This window comes from Zophobas morio, unplaced genomic scaffold, assembly GCF_036711695.1.
Source record: "Zophobas morio isolate AGI-343-1 ecotype UQ-CSIRO unplaced genomic scaffold, CSIRO_AGI_Zmor_V1 ptg000011l, whole genome shotgun sequence".
Lineage (NCBI taxonomy): Eukaryota > Metazoa > Arthropoda > Insecta > Coleoptera > Tenebrionidae > Zophobas > Zophobas morio.
This window is the reverse complement of record NW_026972116.1, coordinates 5,835,579-5,861,958: the sequence shown is the minus strand read 5'-3', so window position 1 is coordinate 5,861,958 and position 26,380 is coordinate 5,835,579. Positions and strand designations below refer to the sequence as shown.

Here is a 26,380-nt window from a genome sequence, read left to right as displayed (position 1 = left end):
ATTTTTCGCGAGTTTTTGAATTTTGTGCGCATGTCTGAGTTTTGGTAGAATATTTGGAGTATCATACCCTTTAAAATGTTTTTGAAACATCAACAGTTCCAAAATCTGGCATTGAGACTGCCATTGGTATAAGTCCGTTCTAACCTGTCTTTTTTGTACCCTATGTCAAACTTCAAATCTAATAGTACGGTAATGTCGGGTTTTTCGTTTTATTTCCATTTAGAAAACAATATGTAATCAACAAAATAAATTACTTACAATTTTTTTTTCCATAATTTCTAACGACGACACTTGTATTCTGTTTCTGACAGTGGTCGAGGCTTGTTCCATGTTTTTGTACTGTGCATGTAACTACACTCACCAGCACGAAAAACGGACCACCCGTATTCTTTTTTTCGCAGATCCGAAAATGTGAAAAACAAAGTACGATTTCGGTTGCAATACTTTGATGTTGTTAGCAACGTTTATTGTATTTTTTTATCCAAAAAGAACTAAAAACTATATATTTTAATAGAAAATGATAAAATCAAACAAAGCTGAAAAAAAAAGTTTCAACAAAAAGCAAAATCAATGATCATTAACACACTGTTTAAGGACGTCAATAACGGGTATTTCCTCCACGAACCTGTAAGACTGCTGCAATTCTTCAGGGCATCGCACGAAATTAATTTTCTGTTTATACTTGTTGGATTCTTGAAGCTCATCTAAAGTGGGGGTACAGGTACACTCAATTAATATGCTGGTCAAGAAACAATATCAAAAATAAGCGTAGTAAAAACGTTGAAGCTCTGTACTCAGAAAAATATTAGCTGGCCCATTTTTCATGCCGGAGAGTGTAGATTAAATACATATGCTCGTCTAAGACTTTGCTATATTTGTGTTACGAGAACAAATTGCATTGTTAGATAACTACGATCTAACTAACATCACAATAAGCGCGGCACCATAACTTTGTTATTTAATGCTGTTGCTGTTATAAACTAGAACTGCACCATATGACAGCAACAAATTTTAATACTTTTCTGTATAACTATAACATAATGCCGAAATTATAATAATTATCGGAACAAATTTGATATTTTCAATTGTAGTTTACGCCAAATCAAAAATGCACGTCTATAACTGTCTATTAATTTTTAACTATTTAATTATGCATTTTTAATGTTCTAATTCAGCCCTAATATACCACCCTAAGTGCTCATTTACAATGAGCATAAAGCATAAGGATGTCATAAGCATTAATGCATAAGAATTTATATTTAGTGCTTTATGGTTGTATTCGTTCACAATGAGCATAAGTGGTCATACACAATGGGTATAAAGTATAAGCATTATGCTCATTGTGAACGAATAGAAGCATAGAGCACTAAACATAAATTCTTATGCATTAATGCTTATGACATCCTTATGCTTTATACCCATTGTGAATGAGCACTAATAATTGGTGTATCTGTAGGGGTGGTCAATAATAATAATAATAATATTAATAATAAATAAATAATAAAGAAATAACGTCTCAAAACAGTATTATATAATAATGTTACATATATGTTGTAAGCGAATTTTCGCATAAGGACCGTTTTGGATTTTCTGCCTGTTTGCGTACCGTTTTCGAATCGCCGCCTCCCAGCGAAAAATCGTACCGCTGAGACCGGATTGTTCTCCGTCACCCCAAAAAGCCGATACCGTTGACCACCCATCGTGTTCGGTCCCCCCGCGATTTCCCGTTTCAAGGTCGGCACCCCCAGGTCCAGGAGGAACCCGTCATGAAGGAAGTTACCGTCCAGGAGGGAACGACTGTGACGGACGTTGTATTCTTTTTTTTTGTGAAGTTTGTTTTGTAGTTATTTAAGATTATTTTAGCCGTGTAGCTGATGGCAGGGAAATAATAAATAAACTCAATTGTTCTTCCTCGGTTTTATCTTATTTCTTGTTTCCGCGGGTCCTCACCAAACCACCTGGAGATCCGTGTCTCCGGTTTTATAGCTATCCCCGGTGCTCTCTCCTCGGAGAGGGAGCTGGCTCCCGAGCAGCGCCGCTCCCGACCTAAGGCGCCATCCTCGGTAGCGTAAAGGTGTCCGCATAAGCCTAGGTCGGCCAGACGTGTTTCTGTTTTAGAGACACTTGTCGGCCCAAGGCTTGGCACTGAGACACGCCGCCCCCACGCGTTATCGGCGAAATTCCAGATCTTGACAGTCCGTCACCGGAGCTTCGTCTTAATGTACCTAAAGCAACTGTACTACAACAGATTTATATAGCAGCACCAAATTTTGTTATAATTTTCTTATATAATTGCAAGATAACGTCATGTTGTATCATTTTTAAACATTATTATTATGATTTTTTTGAGTAACATAAATATAACAATACAATTGGAATATATAACTTGGTAAACTGTTTTCTGAGTTTATTATTCAAAACTAAATTAAAATGATCGATAAAATTTATAGACTAGGAAGTAATTCACTTCAATAAATGTCACGCAATAGGCAATAAGACGTCACAAAGTCACAAAGTAAACATGAGATAATGGACAAATTGTTGTTTCCAGAATCGTGCAAAAATAGTAAATTTTACTGTTCTAACTTTAAGTATATTTTGTTGTTTGCATAATTAAATTTACTGTTTTCACACGAAGAAGAAATACTTAAACGCTACTGCACCGTTAAAGTCACACTTTTCTGAATTTTTTACTTAATTCTTCGTTACATATTGCCATTTCAAATGGTTAATTCACTATTGGCTCTTTGTGTTATCTTTTGCCTAACATTTGCGACATCTGATGCCAAATGTGGGCAATTACTTGGTAAGTATATTTAATCTTTCTTTTTTTAATTAATTTAGAATCCTTACTAATTTTACAATGCTGTAAGGAAATGTAAGTCATGATAACTCTCGAACTTAACTAGAGATTTTATAAACTGAATCTAGTATACAGATATTTCACTTTCATTTCAATATTGTTAGATCATTACGAAAATCTTTCAACTTGTGAAATACCGTACTTAATTAAATATTACTCCTCACTTTTATTATACATAAAATTATTCATAAATTTTTTCTGACTTTGTAGGAAACGGAGTCACCAAAACTGATGAAAATGTAATTGTTAATACACACAATCACTTGCGTTCTTTAATTTCTCAAGGAAAAATAAGTGGGCAACCAAAAGCAAAAAACCTTAAAACTTTGGTAAGTCATATTTACACCGGCAATGGATGAGATAAATATTTTAATTAATGTGAATTTTATATAGAAATGGGATTCTAAACTAGCAAAGGAAGCACAAAAAATTGCCAACACATGTGAATTTGAACATGTAAAAGTACTTGACGGTAATATATATTCTTGAATACTGTCTAACGTTAGGTTTGTTGGTTTTATCTTGTTAGATCGATTTCTGGTTGGGCAAAATTTAATGTGGACGAGCTCAACACAAGCAACTAATAAGACGGAATGGGCATATGCTATCCAGTCATGGTTTAGCGAACACAAAAATTTCATTTACCCAAATAAAAAACGTGGAGTCACAGGGCATTATACTCAGGTAAAATTTTGCTTTTCTGGTTTTATACACAATGTGTGACAAAAGAGGAACAAAAATTTCGAGACAGTGTTAATAAAACTGATCTACAGTAGGTTCCCGGAGTGTACAGGAGCCATTGTTTTCATTTGTTATTTTACAGAAAAAGTCAAAGAAATAAAAATTTTAGCTTGACTTACAACAAGTTCATTTTTCAATTATAAAAACTTTAAGATGCAGATTTTTCAAAGTACATTTTTTATCCAGATAATTTAATTTAAAAAAACCTAATTTTTATTGTTTATTTAAACACATGTTGATACTTCTGTAGTTTTAACTGCAGAATTACATCGTTATATTAAACGAAACAACAATTTTTATTTCTTTGACATTTTTTTAGAAAATCACAAATACCTAACGTTTGTACGGATGTAGCGGTTACTTGTTTATACTCCAGTAATTCACTTTTTTATATTAAAAAAAACTAGGTAGAAACTGAAGAAGGTACAGTATATCGAAACATATGTTACAGTATCAGGCAGTAAAATACTTTAAACTTAGAAAGTGTTTTATTTAACTAAAAGTGAACAAATGTCTAAAATTTTTTCCTCTTCTAACTAGATCCGGAGATGTATACATATTATTTTAACAGAACTTTTTTCTAGTGTACGTAATTTTATGCTATTAATTTTTCAAAATTAGAAAAAACCTATTCGTCTAGTTTTCGGATAAATTCTGTCTTATCCTATTTAAATTTAATGTTTACGTTAAGTACAAGTAGGTAAGTAGGTATTTCCACACCGTACCTAAACAATGTTTTCGTACTTTCTGTTCAACGTTCTTCTAAATGAAAACATTTTTTAAATGAATTAAAAATTTTCAGGTTGTTTGGGCGGATACATATCTTGTTGGTTGCGGATTTGCGTGGTATATTCAAAACGTTGGAGAGAAAAACTATGAAAAGCTGTACGTCTGCAATTATGGCCCTGCGTGAGTTTGTTTTTTATTGCGGTGTCACGTTTTGTGTGTATAACCTTTTTTAGAGGTAACTTCGTCGGAGAGCCCCCATACAAGATCTGATAAATTTTTCTATAAGTCATTATGTCATATGTAACGAACGAATAAAATGAATTTCAAAGGCATTTTTGTTAAACACTTGTATGCAGCAATAAGACCAAACACAAACTGAACTGAAAAATTAAATAATGAACAATTATTTTTGTGTAATACAGATAAGGACATGACATAAATTTGATATATCAAAACGTTTTGTACAATATATATTATTTTGGTATGGATCATTATTGGAAGGAAAAATTAAACATGTTTATGTCTCTTGAGAAGAGACAAACATGTTTATTTTTTTTAATGAAGTTAATTTGCGTTTATTTGTAAATCTTTCTTTATTACGAAACACTATTGAAACAAGCCTATTCCAATGTGTACTTACCTAAGGCTAAATATTATCTGACTCAAATTTCAAGAAAGCCAGTTCTTGGTGGTATTTAGAATTTTCAATTTTATCACTTTTGTTTCTTTTAAAGGCAATAACCAACACTATCATGGAGGTGTAATATACACTTTTGTGCTTATACAGCTTTAACAATGGACATACGAGTAAATTGCGAAGTTCACCGAATACAGGTTTGATACATACTTATTTGTCTGATTTTGTTCACATTTAAACTTTTTGTGTGCATTCAAGTACCTACGACAAAAATCAAAGACAGAAAAAACAGCCAAGCACCAGCGCTAACCTCGTCTCGATATAGCTTCTTATTCATAGTATATCTAAAGAAGAAAATATTGCAAATGATAGATATAATAACTAACTATTGATCTCTTCATGATGCAAAAAAAAAACAAGAAAAGACAAAAACACCGATATAGGGTAGTAATACCTAATAACTGCAAATATCAAGGCTAGGAATTAATGTTGACAATTAATGGTTCTGAAACTTTACCTTATTGGGAAACCAAAAATTGCCTACAAACCGGTAATTTACGAGCTGTTTTAAGGTACAAAAAAATGTTATTAAAAATATTTTTAAGCTCGTATGCTCCGTATTAAAACTTGTGAATCAAGGAAGCAACCGTTTTAAATTAAATAGGTACACGTATTCTTATATTATGCATATGATACAAGAAATTAAGTATTAGTTTAATAAGTATCTACTTATACGTAATCATTAGGTACGCTTATTTAATTATTTCTAGTTACTCGAGATATTTGTGTATTTGTCTTAAATAATTCGTTAAATACAATTACATATTACGTTTCGTTCTTAAATTTTTTTTTTTTTCATTAAAACTGTTACAAAATGAAGTGTTATCTAAGACGCACTGCTGACATCTTTGCTTGTTACACTAAAGCTGAATACAGCCTTCACTTGGTAGATAAAAACCTTGGAATGAGAGCTTTCACAGTTCCTGCGTTTCTTTCCAGATGTCTCTCGCAGTCTATACCACGTAAATTCTCTAACGACCTAAGCAGCAAGGCTAAGAATAAAATTCAATGTTCCATTTATTTGTATGTATTATCAAAATTTATAAACTAATTACTTATCTCAGAAATGAAAGTATCGGAAAACATTATTATAATTGCCACAGCTATTCCCATCGCATTCTTTGTGAGATTTAATGTTGAAAAAATAATCACTTCCATATTTTCGATAATGGTTGGTTCCTGGTTCTTCTGAAAAAATCACATAGTGTTAGATTTATTAGAAATACGTAAAAAAATATATAATACCGCATAGTCCAGAATATTTTCTAGAGGGACTTAGACGATGATTGTAACAGTTGGGGTAACCCAAACGATAAGGCATTTCACCTATTACATTCCCACTGTAAAAGTTCATAATAATTATTTATTTATCTTCCTCTTAATTATGTCAACTTACCTTGGCCCGTAGTTGCACACATACTTTTTGGTAAATCTTTGGCGTTCCTCATAGAAGGCATAACCACAACCCACTAATGTTGTTTTAGCCCAAATTAACTAAAAAATACATTATTTTAAAATTATGAAAACGCTGAACTGTAGAAGATTTTCGTTACAGAGTTGTTAAATTTGTTCCACTTTAACTATATAGAGGAAACAAATTATGCAGAATTGACAAAGTATTTGTTTTTGTGACTGAAACTTCTGTTTAAATAGGACGTGAAGACAATAGTAGATTGTTTTATTAGGATTAAAAGTGCCATTTTTTGCGACGAGCAAATTTTGCATTTGCGAGGCGGAGCGAAGCGAAGCCGAGCGGATGCAAAATTGCGAGTCAAAAACTGACTTTTAATCCGAATGAAACATACTACTTTTTCGCCAGCCAAAAAGTAAATCTCAAAAATACAAAATATTGATAACAATAATATCGAGCAGAAATGAATCAATCTGCAAAGTAGTCTGGTATCCACGTCGTCAAGGCTTTTTTTGTTTGCTTACATACCATTGTTTTGTGAAAACGTTTGCAGTGTTAATAATGAATCCTGAAGAAGAGTTACCTCCCGATGTGCTAGAAGAAGCACAAAACGTGGTACTGAACTTGTTACCAACAAAATCGCGCGAAGTGTATGAGTGCGCGTATACCCGCTTCATCAAATGGTGCGAAGGGAAAAAGATTCAAACTTATTCTGAGAACGTCCTATTGGTATATTTTTCCGAATTGGCTACAAAAATGAAGTCATCCACACTGTGGTCGCAGTATTCCATGGTGAAAGCAACTTTAAATATAAAAAATGGCATAGAAATCGGAAAGTATTCAAAATTAAAAGCGTTTATAAAGAAACAAGGAGAAGGATACGTTCCAAAGAAATCAAGGGTTTTAACTAATGAACAAATAGAAGTTTTCTTAGACACGGCTCCGGATTTCAAATTCCTGATGATGAAAGTATGTTTATAACCTAATGAAGAGCTTATATTTATTTTACGAATTTTTTTCAGATTGTTGTAATCTTTGGCGTTAGCGGAGCTTGTCGGTGTCACGAACTATTACAAATAAAAACTGAAGATATTGAAAATATTAAAGCAGGTTTATTGGTAAAAATTCCTGATACCAAAACGAAAAAACCCAGATCATTTACGGTTATGGGGGAAAAGTATTTGAAATTTTACGAAAAGTATGTTGCGCTTCGTCCAAAAATGTTTAATGAAGGTCGGTTTTTTATTAAATATGTCGACGGAATGTGCCATCGACAAGTAGTTGGCATTCATAAAATTAGTGGTGTACCCCAAGAAGTAGCCAAATATTTAAAGCTAGAAAACTTTAAAGAATACAGCGGACATTGCCTACGTCGGACTTCTGCCACGCTTTTTGTGGATTCTGGCGGTGATATTACGTCCCTCAAGAGGCACGGTGGGTGGAAATCTGACAGTGTAGCCGAAGGTTACATAGAAGAGTCTCTTAAACACAAAAAAGATGTAGCAAAAAAAATGTTTCGTTTGGAAGAACCAGGTACAAGTAGTGAAACCACAAGTAAAATACATGAAGACGCAACGAATAGGAATGTGAGCGAAGTAAACCTAGAAGAATCAGGTACAAGTAGTGGAACTACGAATAGAATGATCACACGTGAAGACGGAATAAGTAGGAATGTGGGAGCAGTAAACCTGAATTTTGACACTGTGACCAACCAGACAGCAGGAGCGGTAGAAGTGTTAGCGCAAAATATTATTACTGACCGCATGAAAAATGATAATAGTGACGGAAAATCTTTAATCCAAATCAATCGCAGTTGTTCTTATTGTACATTCAATATTAATTTTAAAATTTAAATAATTAATAACAATGTAAGTTAATAATAAAATTGGAAAATATTAATAGCATTTCATTCTCAAAATAAAACAATTGAAAACTTTTTAAGGCTAGGATTAAAAAAAAAAATTAATGCTAGGATTAAAAAGGCAAAAATGACGTTGTTACTTTAGTAACGCAACTTTTTTTTACTCTCACAAAAACGTCAAGTTTTCCGTCCAAAATTGACGTTAAAAGTGACATCTTTTAAGACGGCTGGCGAAAAATTTGGTTTTTAAATAGGATTACATTTTATTTAACTTTCGTGGAAACGTTATTCCCTTGTGAAAACAATAACACAAAATTAACAATAGGTTGCATAACAGATTGTTGAATAAATACGCTTGGATAATTACTTCTGACCAATATCCGAACCTTTGTTACCTTTCTTGATGAATAATAAAATTATCATTCCAGTCATTTTCAACTGTTATAATTGTTTTAACAATTGTTGGAACACATTGTTAATAAATTTCCAATATCTAAAAACAATTTCTAAATTTATGTTACAATATTGAGAAAACAATATTTTTTAAAAGTTAAAAAAAGTTTCCTTTAAAACACAACGTTTTCCAGCGAAACCAAAATTGTCTGGTATTTAGTTTGTGGAATTTTTGTGGTGTTTTGTTCTCTATACAGGTGTTTGTAGTGTATCATTTAACGAAGTTGTAATGGAAGTGATGTTACACGAGGAATAAATTTACATAACGAGCCGAAGGCGAATCAAATATTATGTTTTATCTACAAGTATTGAAGAATATATGCGTAACAATTTTGAAACAAAAAGCAAAATTTGTTTACTAGGAAATTGTAATATTTTTGTTGTAGATATGTTTTTAGTATTAATTATTTATTATTTACAATATTTATTATTTTAATTATTTTGACGATATCAGGTTCATATAGCAATATAAATACAGAATAACAAAAAATTACCAGTTCTGATTAAAAATACTGGTAGGTTAAAGTTTCAATCAATTGACACATGAAAACTTAGTTATATTCTTGCTAACTTCAGTTTTCATCAAAGTGAAAAGAGGTACGTGGAAAAATTTAATTTGTAGACCATAAAAATATTTTTATAATGCGTTTATAGCTAATGCTTATCCCATTCCTCACTTTTCTCTGTTTAGTTTTATCGAGGATGGCTAGAGGTCATGTGTTAGTTTATAGTTACGTACTTTTTCCTAGATCTTACTATTGAAATCTTTTTAAATTTTTAAATAAAGTGAAACGTATTTTTCGATTATTTTTGGCTAAAAATTGTATTGATAAAATTTGGCTTTTAAATTCGTTGCGTCCTGCAGATAGCGATTTTGAAAATTTACAAAAGACAAAGATTAACCCAAAAAGCTGATTCTCCGATTTAAAATCATATTTCTGTTCTCATAAAAGATAAAACATCTTTTGTTTCAATAACATTTTAGCTCTAAAACTTCTTAGACAGTCCGAAAAGGAATTCGATATTTCCCCCAACAATGAAAGTCCCTAGTGAATGAGAGATGGCATTATTGGTGAATAAGCACTCACTCTGAAATGTTTTTCTTACTGGCTAGGGGCAAGAAAATCGAACAAATGGGAAAGAACTTGTTTGTATTTACATTTAAAAAGCACATACAACTATATTATTAACACATTAAAGAAAATGTCATCTTGTTTTTACATAACTCATTCCGAACATGTTTTTTACAAGATTTTCGATGCCATCATGATGTAAAAATCAAATAAATAAGACGTTAAAGAAATAAAATCCAATAATGTGCTGCTCGTTTGCTTGGAGAAGACATTAATCTCAGCTGGTGGAATTTGATATTCTTAATGACCGCTTGTAAGCATAACTACATTACATGAATACATTAATAAACGACAGGATTATGTAAATTTTATTATGCAATTTTTTATTAATTGTTACTGATTTATTGCTACTATTTTATCTTTTCAAATCACAGTTTATATTTGTTTTAATTATGTGCGTTTAGGTAGAGTGAGCGGAATCCTATTTTTACATGATAATAATTTATTATATGAGTCATAGATTAGGATATGTATAATTTATTTCCTAGGCTGGTGTTAATTACAGGAAGACAAATAGATCCTTAATTTCAGAAAAACTGCGCAACTGATTATGTTTGTTAGAAGTTTCTTCATTTGAAGTAGTTATTTTTACGACATCTTTTTATGGAGAGGAAAAGCATCAATTATGAATGACAATTTTAATGATTTATGCTAATTGTTGACTACTATTACTGGAATTCTGACAATGTACTAAATTATTACTATGTTTTATTCGTTCTCTCACATTGTGCTATATGAAGAAAGATTTCATTTTTATGATTTCATTGCGAACAACAGCTGAAAACTTTGGAACTTATATTTTTTCGTTATTACATGTATTTGTAACTGCTTAACTAACCTGTGTGTAATGGGATGCTGGTGTATGCGTAAACGGTTCAAAATTATACATCTGGTGTTCAGAAAACCATGGTGACATAGCATCCTTTGTCCAGCTTGGTTTTGCGTCATGGAATGATCTGGGATTTCGAGTAGTCCATCTTGTGGCAATATTTTGTCCAACAAAATATGCTTCTAAAAAATAATATAATAATAGATAATACTACGTAAAAAATAAGAGAATTGTTACCTAGATGACGGTGGGAATCGTGTACTGTATAAGTACAAGCGGTGGCCCAGTTTTGTGCCTGTGCGGCCAACACGTTATCCCAGGTCTAAAAAATTATATGAAAGGGTTTAAAAATATAAAACCGTTTATTTGTCACATTAAGACAATCTTAAATATGCAATAAGTATCATTATTTTGCATATATGTATGTACAAATATTTCTATATATGTGAATTTTTTTAAATATAGTAGAATTTTACATGTTGGGACTTGTTTATTTCAGGAATGATTTTTAGGAAACCGTCTTTATCTACTAAGACGAGGACAACGTATAAGCTTTCGTCCAGGCATTTTCACAAACTCTTTGTAAATGGGTACTTCTATGAAACTTCTGTAACATATCAGGTGAATTAGAATTACGAGTTTTTTTATCTAAAATTATGTTCCGTTGTAAAGCTTTTGATGGCTAATGGCTTGGTTAAATTATGTGAAAGGAACAGTCACTTTATAAATTATTTCAGGAGATATTAAGATTTTTGTAAAATTTGGTGTCAAGAAACTAACAAGTATATAAAGAGACTGAGGAAAAATCGAATTTATTACAAAATTATTTACTTTATTACTAATTTAATCATTTTAATATTATCAATTTTAAATAACCAAACAAAATACACTTAAATGAGTTTAATTATTATTATACATTGTTTTTCAGTATCTTTATATTCATCCATATCTGCCGCACTAAAGCAATTTTAAACAAATTAAAATTATTATTTTTAGCTTTACTAAGTCGTACCTACTCGTACTTTTATAAAAAATTAAAATAACAAAAATGAACTTAAATTTTCTTCAATATTAAAATCCAAACGTAAATACATAAATCACTTTTACCATTAAGCGACTGACAACAACGGACTGATGAATTTCGTGTAAAAGGAATAATAGCTCCTGATTAAAGTGGGACACAGTTTTATTTAGTTATCATGCAATTAACATCACACAGACATTAAAATAGAAGCTTATTAAAAGCAGTCCTCAAAAAATGACAACAGTATTAGCCACCAAGGGACAGAAATTTTAACACAACACGTTCGCTGCTAACTTCAAGTAATATAGAAATAGAACAGATGTAATAAGTTTAGAAACTTGAAAAACTATACATTTTTATATTATATATATGACAAGAGACTGATGACCGATGTTGTGTACTTTAACTAGAAAAATATTGTTATTTATTTAAATTTTATTCATCCTTTACACTTCGTATTGTGTCTTTAAATACATAGAAATTAAAAGTAACTGTATAAACTTAATAGTTTAAAAAATAGTATCATTCTAATGTGAAAATATACACTGGGGACTGACATTTTAGACAAGTAGCCAAGGACGATTTTTTTAAATCAATATAATGTACAATATTTGATATTATGGTCAACTGGTCATATAGTATTGGTTTTTGAGTATGTATTATTATTAAGAATTATTCAGTATACTTGATAGTGCAGCTAAATTACATATGTTACACTAAAAATACGCAACCTATTATGACTGCTGCCTAGGACTGACCAAAATATTTTTGAAATTTGAGGGATCAATTGGTTAAATAGGCTGGAAGCTCACCTCTATGTATAAAAACTTGTCCTTACTATAACAAATGTTTCAAAAAAGATATTGGATATATAAAAAAATATTTAATTTGTAAAACATAAAATCAGAATGGCTATTGTAAATTGTTATAAACTTTATGAAATTAAATTTATTATTTAAATAAAGTCCATCGGATTTGTTTTTATACCGAACGTAATTTTCTGGATTACTAAGCTGAGATGGAACATCCACGCTTTGTATTTGCATGTAAAGCCGATCGATGAATGCGTCGAAATATATTACCATTGTCATCATGTCTGATGCCTGTGGTTGCCCATTAATTTGACCTAAAGCCACACGTTGTCGCATTTTGTTGTGGGCATCTAGAATGGACTGTTTTTCTTCCTCTGAGACACCAGTATCTATGAAAATGAATAAGTATATTAGTTCATATGATGCTGTCTGATTAAAAATAAAAAAACATAAGCTTCATGTTTCATAAAAATTACTCTAACTAACGGCAATCTACGTACCTCCACGTGTTATAGGTTCTTTAAATTATAAGAACCCATATTCCATCCTTTAATATAAATTCGTGAGGACTTATCTATGACTAATATTTTTCTCCTTCATTATATTTATTCATTTTGCTGTGTGAAGTTAAGATCATATTACAAAACTTTATACCTCATATAAAATAAAGAAATTGCAAAAAAATGGTGTTCAGTTATTCAGAGCGAAATTTATTCCCGTTGATGCACTAACAAGTTCAGTTTTTTATATTAACTGTAAAAGTTTATTTTGTACATTTTATTTTTTTATGATAACATCTGTGTAAAATCCCATAACAATCACTCAAGAAGTTTCGGAAATTATATGTCTCATAAAGTCACCAATGACAGACAGACGGACGGAACAAAGAGATCAGCATTTTCGTATTGGACAAATCGTAAAATAAACTTTTTCACAATATAAAAGTAAAAATAAAACATTTTGTCATCCATATTTTAATAAATAAAATTCCAGTTATACAGAAATACTGCAATAAAACAGAACAAAACAATCAAATTTGAGTAATATTTTAAATTAAAACTATTGCTTCAACACAAGTTTTTAAATGAAAAGTTTATGAAATATTGATAAATAAGTACAACAGTATTCTGCAGTTATTAAATGAGAGGAAATTTCATCCAACTTCAAAATCATGATTTCCAAAATTTTGGAAAAATTTGTTACATAGTCACAAAACTAAAAATTATTCTCATATGCGTTTTTATTTTTTTTATATATATTTTTTTAATTTTGAACATAACTTTAATCTTCAAAAAATCGATTAACAGTTTTATGGCAAAAAACAAATACTGTTTGATGTGTGAATGATATAAAAACAATGGTCGATCAATTTTTTGTTTCAGAAAGAAAACTGTTTCAAAAACAAACAGCCTGGAAAAGCTGGATATTTGAAAACTTGGTTGACCCAATGGCGATATTTTTTACTCACATGGCTTTCTCAAATTTTCAATATTTTGTGTGATGGCTACAGTTATTATGGAGATATTTATTAAAAGGATACTTCCGACTTAAACAGCTGAGACAGTACTAGTTTATTTAACTTTAAGTTTTAAAGAACAAACAAAACTTAATGACACTCCACATATAACAGAGTAATTTTCAAAATTTTGAGACGGCAGTTTTCTCGTTAAATAAAAACACATTTTATTCTGATGAATACGTTCAAGAAAAATATACTGACGATGTAAGAACTGGTTTGTTAAAATTATGAAGACTCCATGAAGCCAACGAAGTACTACTCAAACTCAAAAACTTACCGTGTGATGGGTTTGGATTTCTATCTTTAACGTTACACTAATATGAACTGACAATGAGATACTAGGTAATATGGATAATACCTTTAATAATAATCCAAGATTATTGAAGGTCAATCCCACTTATTAATGTCCTCACCATCATAGTCATTACCATCAATATTATTATTATTAATAATATTATTATTGCTCAGTAAGAACACTTTCATTCTGTATGAATGTATTGCAATATTGCGATATATTTTTCACAAAATGTTGTTTATACCACTTTATAAGTTCCTGTTATGCCGTTTGGATGGAATTCGACTTGAATCAACGCGTTTTCCAGAATAGCGGAAATATCTCTTCAGCATCGAGGTGTCTATTATTCAATAACGTGCGTTTCTTTTGATATGCAAATGGTGCCATCACGAGTTATCTAGACTGTTGTTCTTCACTCGCAAACAAATTTCTTTATCATAACTTCGGATTGAATGGGTCAATGGGTGCGGCAAAAGCGAACGAGCATAGGTGATGGCAGGTCTTCTCTCGTCGAAGACAAATTGTTAAATGCCACGATAATTTGTTGATTTACTGACATCTTAATCCGGCGTAATGAAGCTATCAATCATGTGGATAAAAGACATTTCAAGAAACCCTGACGGATCATTAATTTTCATCATGACATTTTGGTATTTAACTTAATAGACTATTAAAATGTTGGGCTCTAATTTAACACAGCGCCACCGAAGAAATTATCACCTAATTAATCTGTTTCCAACGGGAAAAGTATCCGTTAATACTGTTGTTGTTTACTTACGGATTAATCTTTTATCGCAATGGGAGTAGGTGCCACGAATTACCAGTAAATGGGTTAAGAAGGCCAAGAGTGGTTGGATTGTAATGATGCTCAAGGATGACATTTTTCTAAAAAAAAAAAAGGTAAGTGAATTATCAACATGTTTTCTTTTGTAGTTATTGTTGTTATTTTAATATTTAATATCTATATTAGTTTAAAAGTAATTTAAAACAGTTTGTAGATATTTTATGAATGATTTTTTTTTAACTGAACTTACTCGACGTACGTTGCTTGCAATCAGTAGTAAATACAATTTTACAGAATATTTTATTGATAATAATTATGGCATTTATTTATTACGTAAATTCCCACTAAAATATTGTAAAAAAAATTGTGTTAGATCAAGGTTATAATTTAGATGAAGATTAGACACTGACAATATTTTTGGGAAGATTCTACAAAACATTTTAAGGAAACAGTAAGGTTAGCAGTCGTCACTGAAATGTCACGTTGGTACCTAATTTATAATTCTAACAGCGTGTAGTACGAATTGTTTTAGTAGTCTAACAGTGATTGTACTTAAGTAACTATGTCTCAGGTCCAAAGATATATTTCTCTCTTAAACTTACTAACACCGTCAGTCTTACACTTAGATAATTTAAATTTTTGGATTCAAGGAAAATAAGCCAAAGATTCGCAGACAATAAAGTAATGTTTACAGGGTTCCAATTGTGGATGCGAATTTCGTATTTCAATGTAGAACATGTAATTTTTTAAAGTAATGATGTGAAAGAAGTATTACAATGATCACCGTTGGAATCTTGAAGCTTCTTTAGCAGGCGTATAAAAATGTTCTCAGTTTATTTAAAAACTCTGTGCCTCTGAAATACAACAAATGGCAATGTCAGGTCATATTTGTCAGTAAACATTTTTTAGTCATTTTTATTGACCTCATTAGTATTTTGGTGTGGATAAATATATTGATTTTGATGTGTAGTACACATCATAAAGTTATTATGACTCAGTTTTTTAGACAAGGTGAATATTTAATCTTTGATCAATCTACTACCAAAATCGCCTTAATTTTATTACGGTACATTTAAGATTCAACATTAATCAGTTTGGTAGTTTTGGATAAATCTCTCTTATGAATTGTCAACAGACATCCTTTATCTACCGCTTAGAGAGTAAAAATGGATACTTTTGTCCAGTACATTGCTCTTTTCTATTATACAAAAAAAAAAAACAGTAATACTTTAGGTGGACATGTTTTACCTGGAACACAAAACCAGAACAACGAGCAATTTTATTGTGTTCGGCATCTGTAGCCTGCAATAAAATCCGTATGGTCTAGAGTCTAGACGATCCGCTAAACTTCGAAACGGCAGAAACGTCGTCGCTTTATAAAAAATTTAAATCGGTTTGACATGACATATCCATCTGAGGTATGTCCTTGCATAATGTATTAATGACACATGGTAGGGTGGATGTTATTAAAGCGAATGGAGTTAGGTCGGACGTGCTCTGGAGACAAAAATAAACCTTATGAATTGAATAGAGTAATGAAAACCTGGAATTATATCGAGAAGCATGGAACTATTTGAAATCCAGACTTTATGAGTCCTAAAGTCAATATTCCAGACACGAATCTCTCTCTTAACCATGTTACGTTGTGAAAATTGAATCCAGTAACGATAGCATCGTCGGAGAGAGCAGCTCATTTCAGGAAACTGCCAGCCTGCTGAGAGATGCAGAGACGCCCCGTCGAGTGCGGACGAATATTGCAAACTAAACAACCAAACGGGATACGGAATGACATAAATTATTTACAGGGTGAGTATCGCACATAAACAGCAGTCGACTTTTATTTCGCTTATGCGAGAGAAAGCCACTGTTCCGATCAAAAATTAATTTGACGGCGCCGAATTTACGAGATGAAATTATCGGCCATAATAAAGTCGTAAAAGCTAGACATGCTCTAAACTATGCTTGATTTAAGGATATAACTACACCAGCTATTCCCTTTTATAGGAGAAGGTTTCCTCTACTGGGAATAAGCAAAGGTAACGAAATGTAGTGATAATCGTCAATTCGTTACCATTTAATAATCTTGAGAATACTATTTGTAGCACAAATCGTCTGTAAACTGACCTCCGTGGATCATTATTGTCCATGTTAATTTACATTACCGCCTGAATTTATCAAGGTTGACATCATTAGGTCAACTAAAATTAAAATTCTGAATGTACGATATTTTGCACTGTACGGTTTTTTGTTTGAAGATTATTTTTCAACAGGGTGAACAGGAAATAAGAAAATTAGGAGTAAACTCTTTCAAACTCCTTCAAGTAGACTGATAATACAGTCAATTCATCATGAGAACGTGCATTTTGGCCGCCATCTTGAAAAGAAAGGTGCAATTAGTGTTTGTATATATCTTTTTATTACCTACCATTTTTGTTAATAAATTTTCGGCGTAACGTTAATATTTAAAAAGTTACGAACAAAAAAATTTAAAAAATTAAGGGACGAAAAGTTTTTATAATTTTAATCTTAGAGTTTTATCTCTTCGTATATGAGGGGGCAGCTTGCACATTCTGACATTTGGTTTTGAACTAGCAAAAAATTGATTTGAAAAAACTTTTTCATCCGGCAATTTGAACATTTTCAGCTATTTATAAATGTTAATTAATTTCATATTGAAAATGTAATGTTTTTTCATAATTTTTTATATTTTTCTGTCCATAACTTTTTTATTGTTAATGCTGTGATAAAAAGTTATGAATAAAGCTTATAAATAATGATATTATCTACAAAAAATTCCTTTAAAATCTTTGTGTCAGACTCACAGTTACAGAAATAAATTAAAAAACCAAATTGCACTCTTCTTATTTTCAAGATGTTAGCCGAATGACAGCACCCCCAGTCCCGAAAACTCAGTTTTGTACTCATCGCCTACCACCCTATGACACCTATAACAAAAATTAGTCGAAGTTTATTTCGACAGAACTTCCCTCTCTTCTGAATTACAAATCCAACAAATCCCGCTTCTTTGAAAAATTCTGAAACTAGATTTTGCGATGTTTGTTTTGTGATAACCTTTATAAAGCAAAAACCAGCGGCATAAATAACGCCCCTGTACCTCCTGCGCCGTAAAATATATTTGAAGCAGATAATCAACTGGAAAAAATGGCCTCTCAATAGGTTTAATTTGAAGTGATTGTTTACACATCGGAGGAATGTCACGTAGAAATTTTTGTCGCCTGAAAACAGGGACCGACTAAAATTATGAATTAAGCCACAGTCGAACAGAATGTCTGAATTTTATTATTATTATTATTATAATTTTTATGAAATAAAGACGGGCGTATTTTCACCTTCTCGAGAAAGTGGGGTAACTTGTTCTTAATTTGATCAATAAAAAATTTGTTCTGACGTCATAAACATAGATAGAACACAGCGCGAGAGAATAAGAGAATAATACGAAAGAGCAAGACGGTCAGGAAAAAAATATAAGAGTATATTGTTGTATAATCTACATGATATTTCTAATTAGATACGTATAAAATTTGACTGACAACAATCGGTCCACCAGTTTCGGAAATTACATGTCTAAAAAATGGATACAGACGCCAGATAATCCTTGCCTACCGGAAATGCACGGCTGTCCCGATTTTAACGGTGAATTTACTGGGCTATAAATATATAGTAAAATTTGGATATTAATAAATACTCCAATTTCCACAGAATCCGATAGAAAAACCAATATATCCAAAAAGTACTGATATATCATTCGTTTTCGTTCATTGTATTATCGTATTAATTTATTATGGTATTAGCCAAAACCTATCGTCAAATTCATGTACAAAATATTGGTTCAAAATATCAACTTTTTAATTAACTTTAGCTTATTCTCATCAGATGAGGAAAAGTTTCAAATTTTTGGTAGAATTAAATCTTAGACATTTGTCTGTGTCGTTACGTCAACTAATTGTAAATTTTTTTTTTTTGTATTGCGTTAAATTCATTTGTGATGTTGTATTTAATTTAATTAAATATGTTCTTAAATTTTTATTTCCTGAATACAGTCAATATAATATCCGTATATAGTTTTTAACAGATTTATCGATAACAATTTTTTGTGCTAAAAATTTTGAATTGAAAATATAATTGTTGTGTAGTTTTTTCCAAGAATAATTTAAAACATCTAAATCTATCGAAATCGGTTTCCCCTAAGATAATAAGCAAGCACACTGATATAATGAATTTTGTTTGAATTTTTTGTCATAAAAAAGAGTTGCCAAATTTAAGTCCCTGTAGTAAACAATATAACATAAGAGTAGCGGTCTTTAAAACACCAACGTGACTCTACTTTAAGTTGACTGATCCTGACGATTTTATTTTGCAATTCATCGTTAAAAACAAAAATTAAAAACCTCGTTTTTCACTAGAATGTTTCCCGACTACACTCTACGTTCCACTGGCCCTTTCAGTTAGCGTACTGTGGTATGTAAAGTCCGCCAAAAGATAAATGCAAATGACTCCAATTATGAGTACTGCCGCTGTAAAATCTCCAGACGCTTTCGAAGCTGTCAACCAAAATTAGTTGCTACCCTTGTACCTTTCTAGGAACGTATTTATTCTGTAGTAAATGCATTCATAACGTGTAATGGTTTTGGTGCACTTTACATACTTATGTATAGTGTCTCAGATACTACAAGGTCATATGGCTGTTGTAAAATTAGGGTATTGTGAAGTTAATAAGGTAAACCCACAGTTGTAAATTGTGATTTTGTTGGTTTAATGTGGCAAAAATATTTAAGCGGATTACTCAGCAGTAGATATTGAGATGACAAGATATTGAGATAAATGGTTGATTTATGACGCTAGGATTGAACCGGTAACCAGCCGCACAAAGAAAATTATAATATCTCATTATTAAGTTTAGTGGGGCCATATAACCTTGCAGTATCTGAGAAACTCTACTGTACTTATGTCGAACCCACCAATCTGCGCTGATGCATTTCTTTATTTATGCATTAGACGAAATTACTTAAAATAATTAATTAAGCACCTTAAGTTTACAGATCTATGATTTTGAAATTAATTAATTAACAGAGAAATTGCTCCGTTTCAGAGTAGTTGTATCCCTTGGGGTTGAACTGTAGACACTGCATTGACATTTTCAGGGTCACTGCACCTTCGTCGTATTGTCAACAACCGGCACTGTGTGGATTTATGTCCTCAGGGATGGAGCCATCTCATCGTCGACATCAACGAATATTTTCCATCCCAAGTCATGACTATACCACAGTGAAGTCTCTTATGATTAGTGCGCAAATAAATCTTTGAATGTATCAAAGGAAAGTCTTACAAGTTATATTATTATTCTTAGTTTCTGTAAATATCTATCAATAACATTACCTGGTAGTCTTCCAATTTTGGAGCAATACTGATAGTACAGCAAAAATGAATTTTTGAAATGTGTAAAAGAAAATTATAATAGTTTTTTAAACTTTTGTGTAATGATAGAATGATAGACATTCTGATGTTGAGAGGGTTTACTAGTCAGAGAGTTTGAAAATGTTTTTAAATGAAAATCATTGTGGTTGTCGACCGTAGTAACAGTGGTAAGTTAATGCAAGTTTAGTTAATAATTTCAAAGTAATTATTTAATGAAGCAAGAAGGCAGAAAATAATTCTAATGTTAATCGTTGCATTTCATTCGGAGTGTAGGTGATTTTATGTGATTCGTATGGACTTAATTGGCCTCGCTATCGCTCGGCATTTAATCGTCCGTTTATACTCCGTCACAAGTACCTATCAATTAAGCTCCTAATAGAATAAATATCTATTGTAATATGAACGATATAGCATATACATATTTACATTCTTTTAATGAGTTTAATTTTTTTTTTTTTGCAGTTGCATATATAGCTTTATGTTTGACTCAAGACAAGCATTTTTTTCTCCAACTGTTTGACATCTGCTTCAAACTATTAATAATTTTTACGAGGTAGGTGTTGCCGTTGTCGCAGTCAACTCAATTGTTTGACAAATGATTTTTTTCAACTTGTGAATTAGCTAATTAAACCGTAAAATTTAGTTGAATTGTCACCGATTTTCATTAGAAATGAGTTTAGACGCATTGCCAAACATTGCGTCAAAGACAAGTTGAGCTGGAGTCCAAATTACTTTACAATCCAATAAAGTAGTAGATTATGGACTGTTGTAAGTGTCATAAATGACATCATTATGATTGAGCCATCTATAATAGCTATTTTTGTCTGTCCTTTGTCTTTTGTATCGTAGCTCCCAAATGGATGAATCGATTTCAATGCGGTTCGGAAGATGGTTTAACCGGGAAGGTTATGAGGGTGGTTTGATGAATAACTTGGTTCGCATAGTCTTGGAGGGTGAAAGATAAAAAGCAACAGCTGTTTATGTAGACTTCAAATAGATTGCCCATAGATGATGTTTCTATATGTCAAGTCATTCTGTCAGAAATTCTTCGTTTAGGAATTAATTAAGAACTAATGCGTGGAGTGATTTTTTTTTAATGTGGAAAATTGCAACTGGTAGTGCGATTCAGTTCTTCTCCTCAGAAAGGTAAACTGCGAAGGAAATCTATGAAAAGTTTTCTCCTACATTGGATTATTAATATTCTTTTTATAAAGTCACTCTTCTTTGGGTTAATGAGTTCAAATGTGGGCGAACAACCGTTGAAGACGCACCATGTTCTAGAGATCCAAAACTGCCGTCCTTTATATGGTCGAAGCTACAGGCAGTACAGGCATTTCAATTGAGAAACTTCATTTTTAAACCCCGACGCAAAAATAGAGGTGTTATAACTTTTAAATCTTTTTCTGTCGGTGGAACTCTAACTCCCAAACAAATACCAATTTAAATGCGTTTTTTTTTTGTTTGAAAGCTGGTTACATAGTTCTTAGTTATATTAAGCATTCTTTGTGTTGGGGGAGAGTTCTTGAGTATTAACACTTGTTGCATAATATATTTTTATTTTTCAAAATTATGCAAGTTGTTTCACATAAATTAATAAGTAGATGAAGCAATTTATTTTCTTTATTAAATGAAAAACGGTTTATTTTATTATTATTATTACTGAAACAAGTAAGTCAACAGGATGAAAATCTATCTTTCGGCATACCTATCACAATTGATATATTGCTTTCCACTAAAAAGTTGATAATATTTTCACAAAATGCAGAATTTGAAATTTTGATTACCTATGATTGGAGAAGATCAAAATTTATTCGTTAGTCCCATCTAGAAAGTCGATGATGTTATCTCAGGAATTGATTAAATAATAAATCTATATTATATCTATTTCACCTACAGTCTACTAATAATCCACCCGTATTTTTGTAATAATCTAACGAGGTTATTATCAAAAAATAAATGTGTAAATTGCTATAATTTATCAAAAAAAAAACTGAACTTCTGAAAAGACAGTAGGCAACCTTGTTTTTGATTAGAGAACATTAATAAAATTCTCTTTTTTCATCTTCTACTAAAACTGAATACATACCTATTCGTTTATAGATTCCGAAATGTTTTAGTCTTTTCAGAAACATACAATATAGCCAGGTGTTCTAGTTAAAACTCCGCAGCCTTATATCTTGACAATGGATAGAGGTATTAAAATTCTGTAAATGCCATTGTTTTTAGATTGAAGGGGAAAGCTTAATTTAATACATTACAAATATGACGCACATATGTAACCTATATTTTTTAATTGATTTTGATAGACCATTAAATTGCGATTATAATGACATACAACACTTAGATACATTTATTTCATTTTCAGTTCATAAAAAAATATCTAAATATGAATAAATGAGAGTTGAGTGATACAAAGTATTCGTACTGTATTTTGTATGGACGAAATCTGTTTCAAAAGTAGTTATTTTAGCATACATATTCAAACTATCGGAAAATGGTGGTGGTTCAGCTAACAATTTTAACATTGCCAGTAATGTATATTTGTTTAGCTTAGCAATCCACGTCTTTAGACTTGACTCATTACTGTATACTCACAAACGTACAAGTAACAACTGCTTTTTCAAAAAGCCATTATCTAGAATATGAATAAAAGTTAAACAATCTTTGCCTTATGTTCATATCTCTCGTGTGACAGAGAATATGCACCATAACGATGTCCCACTTGTTACGAAACACCTATATGCGTTGTATTAGTTGTAACTATAACAATATAAATTATCTAAATGGTCGAATTGCCTCCTATTTCTTTGCTGCCTATCGAAAAAGGTTCAATTCAAAAATACATTATGAAAACTGAATCGGTAATAGAGGCCCTACTCGACGGACAGTTCACAACAAAGATTTAAGGTCCTTAGATTTATTTTTATGGTAATAACATAAAACATTTTCCCCAAACCTACTACTGTAAAATAAAACTGTTTTATATCAATGTATTGGCAGTTTAGTGATATATCAAAATTCGGAAAAAATATATACGTTGAAATTAAAAAAAAACATGGGTTGACGCCGTCGCCATATATGCGTCATATTTACAAAGTGCTAAATTAAATTTCACCCTTCAAACTAAACGCAATGGCGTTTACAGAATTTCAATATCTCTATCCTTTCTCAAAATAATAGACCGCGGACTTTTATCTGGGTCACCGTGCACACCTTATGTATTCGCGACATATTTAATTTCCTTGAAATTTGTAGAACAAAATTATATCATGATAATTTGAAATTACCACATTATATTCAAATTAAAATATTGATGCAAAAAATTACAAAGAGAACCCTTATTAAAAAATACGTTTGAACACGCAGGATTGTTTGTATTTCAGGGTCGAGAAAAGTTTTACCTAAATAACTTTAGACCAACTTTTTTAAAGTTGTATATTACACCCAAGTAATTTTAAGACAAAACTACCTACTTAATCGAAAAACAGAAAAAATACGTCCTTAATAGGTATATTTTCTCCACTGGCACAAACCGTGTTTTCCAGCTTGTGCAAAATGACTTGTTTTAGCAACACACGTAAACGCATTGCTTTCAAAATAAGGGTGCACAACCCTCTTAAAAAAAATTCTAAAACACATTTATTTGTTGTCAGTTACTGTTGCTAAAATTTTGTTTACAAAATGATGTTAGTACTCATTTGTCATGCTGTTGTGTTGATTACCTTACAATATTATCACGTTCCCAGTGATACGTGCAAATTACATTAGAACATACATATCAAAAATTTATTATCGTTTGTTAATTTGGAGCGCGTTGTCTAGACGCGAAATTCTCCACTGGTTCCCTTCCTTATTTACTTTTTCGTTACCAACCTGCTGGTGAACGAGCATAATTTACGATATGAGTAAACTGATGCATTTAGGCTAATGCACATGTTGTTTGCTGCAAACGAGTTTAAACGGAGTGTCAGAATTTGTAAAAGTACAAATTCAATTAATATTCAAGTTTGGATAAATTTCTCGCCTTGTTATTTTCGCTTCTACCTAGTTTGAAGTTAAATAAAGTACCATAATTGCAAACGATAAATCAAACACAAAGTTGATTTATTTACATTAACAAGTTGTCAAGAAGATGACAGCATGACTATTGACGCAACATAGTAAATTTTACAATTATTAGCTCACTTCGTTTATTCTTGCATACTAGTTCGTTCAGTATAGCTGTTTATTGCCTTTAATATAATTAATGAATTTTTAATTTTTCGGAGAGAAAGTTTACAGGTAGACATCGTAAGATCCACGTTTAATTAACGAAAGGTACAGTGCAGGAAAAGAGTTTTAACAGAATTATGAAAGAAGATAGTAAACTTTCTTAACTTACGCTGAAATAAATTGTTTATTTTATAATTTCCAGATTACGTTTCACTAAAACTTTATGATTTCTTCGACACTACACAAAAAATATAGTCGCCAGTTAGTCTGGCTTGCGTAGTTCACTCAAGATTATCAACTCGCTCTGAACTTGTATGTACCAAGATATATAAGCATAACTAACAGCAAGGACATTCTCGGAAGCTGGAATATTTTGATTGCAGCGAGTAATACCCATGGTGTAAGATTTGTACTTAAAAAACTATAAAATTGATTATCTGAGAATATAAAATAAAAAATGAATTGCGCATGCTGGTTTCAGTTATTAAATTGTCACTGGACAAGCCACGTGCGTAAATATAGGCACATGTTATTGTTCTGTTTTTGTTAAATACTAGGAAAGCAACAAATTAGCAATGTCTTACGTAAAGCCGCGGTCGAAGGTAAAAGCATTTAGTACTGAATTTAAAAATATTTTTCAGTTCTACAACACAACGCGTGTAAATTATGGTTCGTCAACCTGTCGTAATAATTTATTTATCCGTCGGGTTTTTCAAAATCTCTCGTTACTCTACGCTACTCGCTTGTAAATGTAAATCCATGCCAAATTAATCTTTGCAAAAAAGAGAAAATGGGTATGTAATGAGAAAAAGGCAAGAACCATTTTCCCATTTCTTTACGACTGCAAATTTTCCTACTGGGTGAGATTCCTTTAAGAGGGGGATTTTTCTGCGGTAGAAATTAAAATATGTGTTAGAGTGGAAAGATTTTTCCCAGTTTAGTCGTTCAGGCGAAATATCCGATAGCTTCCTCACTTTCCAGTAACATTTCCGGCGAAACTCTCTGGATCTGGAGTTAAATTATTAACAGCACTTGGCTTCCGACACTGTGATCAATTGACGCAATCTTAGTACCAACAGTTGGGTTTAACATGTTTCCAATTCTCTCAAAATATGCACACTTGTAGCAAAGGTCGAAAGAGAAAAAGTAAATCGACTACTTTGAAATATTTACGTTGCCAGAATATATGGCCAATTTGTAGACGAAGAAATATTTCGATTTTGAGAACCGATATCCCGCTTGTTTATTAAAACCAATCTCTTTTTGTTTTTTGTTGTGCCAATACCCTGTCTGCTAGAAAATAAAATTATTTACTTGTTTGATTCGACATTTCGGGCTGTAGATATCAATAAAAAGCTTTTTTATTTCAAGAGCTTTTATTCATTAAATGGAGAGTGATTATTTTCACTAATATTAACGATCTTAGTTTCAAAAATATCACTGAGGGGTATCGTTTGGATCGCATTTTTTTTACAATTTTATTGTTAATAGTATGTACACTGAAATTTATTTTCTAATGTTTTTGTAGGAATAATATGTCAGAGGTTGAGAACAGCTATGTTTTATTAATTGACATCTGCA

At 31.4% G+C, this 26,380-nt stretch overlaps 2 protein-coding genes across 4 annotated transcripts; one reads left to right on the top strand and one right to left on the bottom strand.

Moving 5' to 3' along the window:
* Positions 1-2,724: 2,724 nt before the first annotated feature.
* On the top strand, positions 2,725-4,603 carry LOC135127306 (venom allergen 5-like). Its single transcript, XM_064053750.1, has 6 exons — positions 2,725-2,806; positions 3,074-3,192; positions 3,257-3,335; positions 3,393-3,547; positions 4,407-4,513; positions 4,567-4,603. Exons 1-6 carry the CDS (start codon positions 2,725-2,727, stop codon positions 4,601-4,603), a joined length of 579 nt encoding a protein of 192 aa, XP_063909820.1.
* A 1,126-nt stretch (positions 4,604-5,729) lies between these two features.
* LOC135126711 (venom allergen 5-like) lies at positions 5,730-25,126 on the bottom strand. Of its 3 annotated transcripts, XM_064052812.1 has the most exons (9): positions 24,969-25,121; positions 15,146-15,252; positions 12,824-12,942; positions 10,955-11,039; positions 10,727-10,899; positions 6,427-6,524; positions 6,276-6,370; positions 6,086-6,218; positions 5,730-6,022 (listed from the first exon to the last, which is right to left on the bottom strand). In XM_064052812.1, the coding sequence occupies exons 2-8, from the start codon at positions 15,246-15,248 to the stop codon at positions 6,091-6,093; spliced, it is 801 nt and encodes a 266-aa protein (XP_063908882.1). In that variant the 5' UTR covers positions 15,249-15,252; positions 24,969-25,121; the 3' UTR covers positions 5,730-6,022; positions 6,086-6,090. The 3 variants fall into 3 exon arrangements, with proteins under 3 accessions (XP_063908882.1, XP_063908883.1, XP_063908881.1); XM_064052813.1 differs by lacking the exon at positions 5,730-6,022 and having other exon boundaries at positions 6,042-6,215; positions 24,969-25,126; XM_064052811.1 differs by lacking the exon at positions 5,730-6,022 and having other exon boundaries at positions 6,042-6,218.
* Between the last annotated feature and the right edge of the window lie 1,254 nt (positions 25,127-26,380).

What these genes read in the sequence shown, in the direction of transcription:
- LOC135127306 (XM_064053750.1), top strand. Translation starts at nt 2,725, where the DNA reads ATGGTTAATTCACTATTGGCTCTTTGTGTTATCTTTTGCCTAACATTT. An exon ending in CAAATGTGGGCAATTACTTG is followed by an intron (nt 2,807 to 3,073) that starts GTAAGTATATTT and finishes CTGACTTTGTAG; the next exon opens with GAAACGGAGTCACCAAAACT. An exon ending in GTCTGCAATTATGGCCCTGC is followed by an intron (nt 4,514 to 4,566) that starts GTGAGTTTGTTT and finishes AACCTTTTTTAG; the next exon opens with AGGTAACTTCGTCGGAGAGC.
- LOC135126711 (XM_064052812.1), bottom strand. Translation starts at nt 15,248, where the DNA reads ATGTCATCCTTGAGCATCATTACAATCCAACCACTCTTGGCCTTCTTA. An exon ending in TTGCGATAAAAGATTAATCC is followed by an intron (nt 12,943 to 15,145) that starts GTAAGTAAACAA and finishes TCATTTTCATAG; the next exon opens with ATACTGGTGTCTCAGAGGAA. An exon ending in AAAATATTCTGGACTATGCG is followed by an intron (nt 6,219 to 6,275) that starts GTATTATATATT and finishes TGATTTTTTCAG; the next exon opens with AAGAACCAGGAACCAACCAT.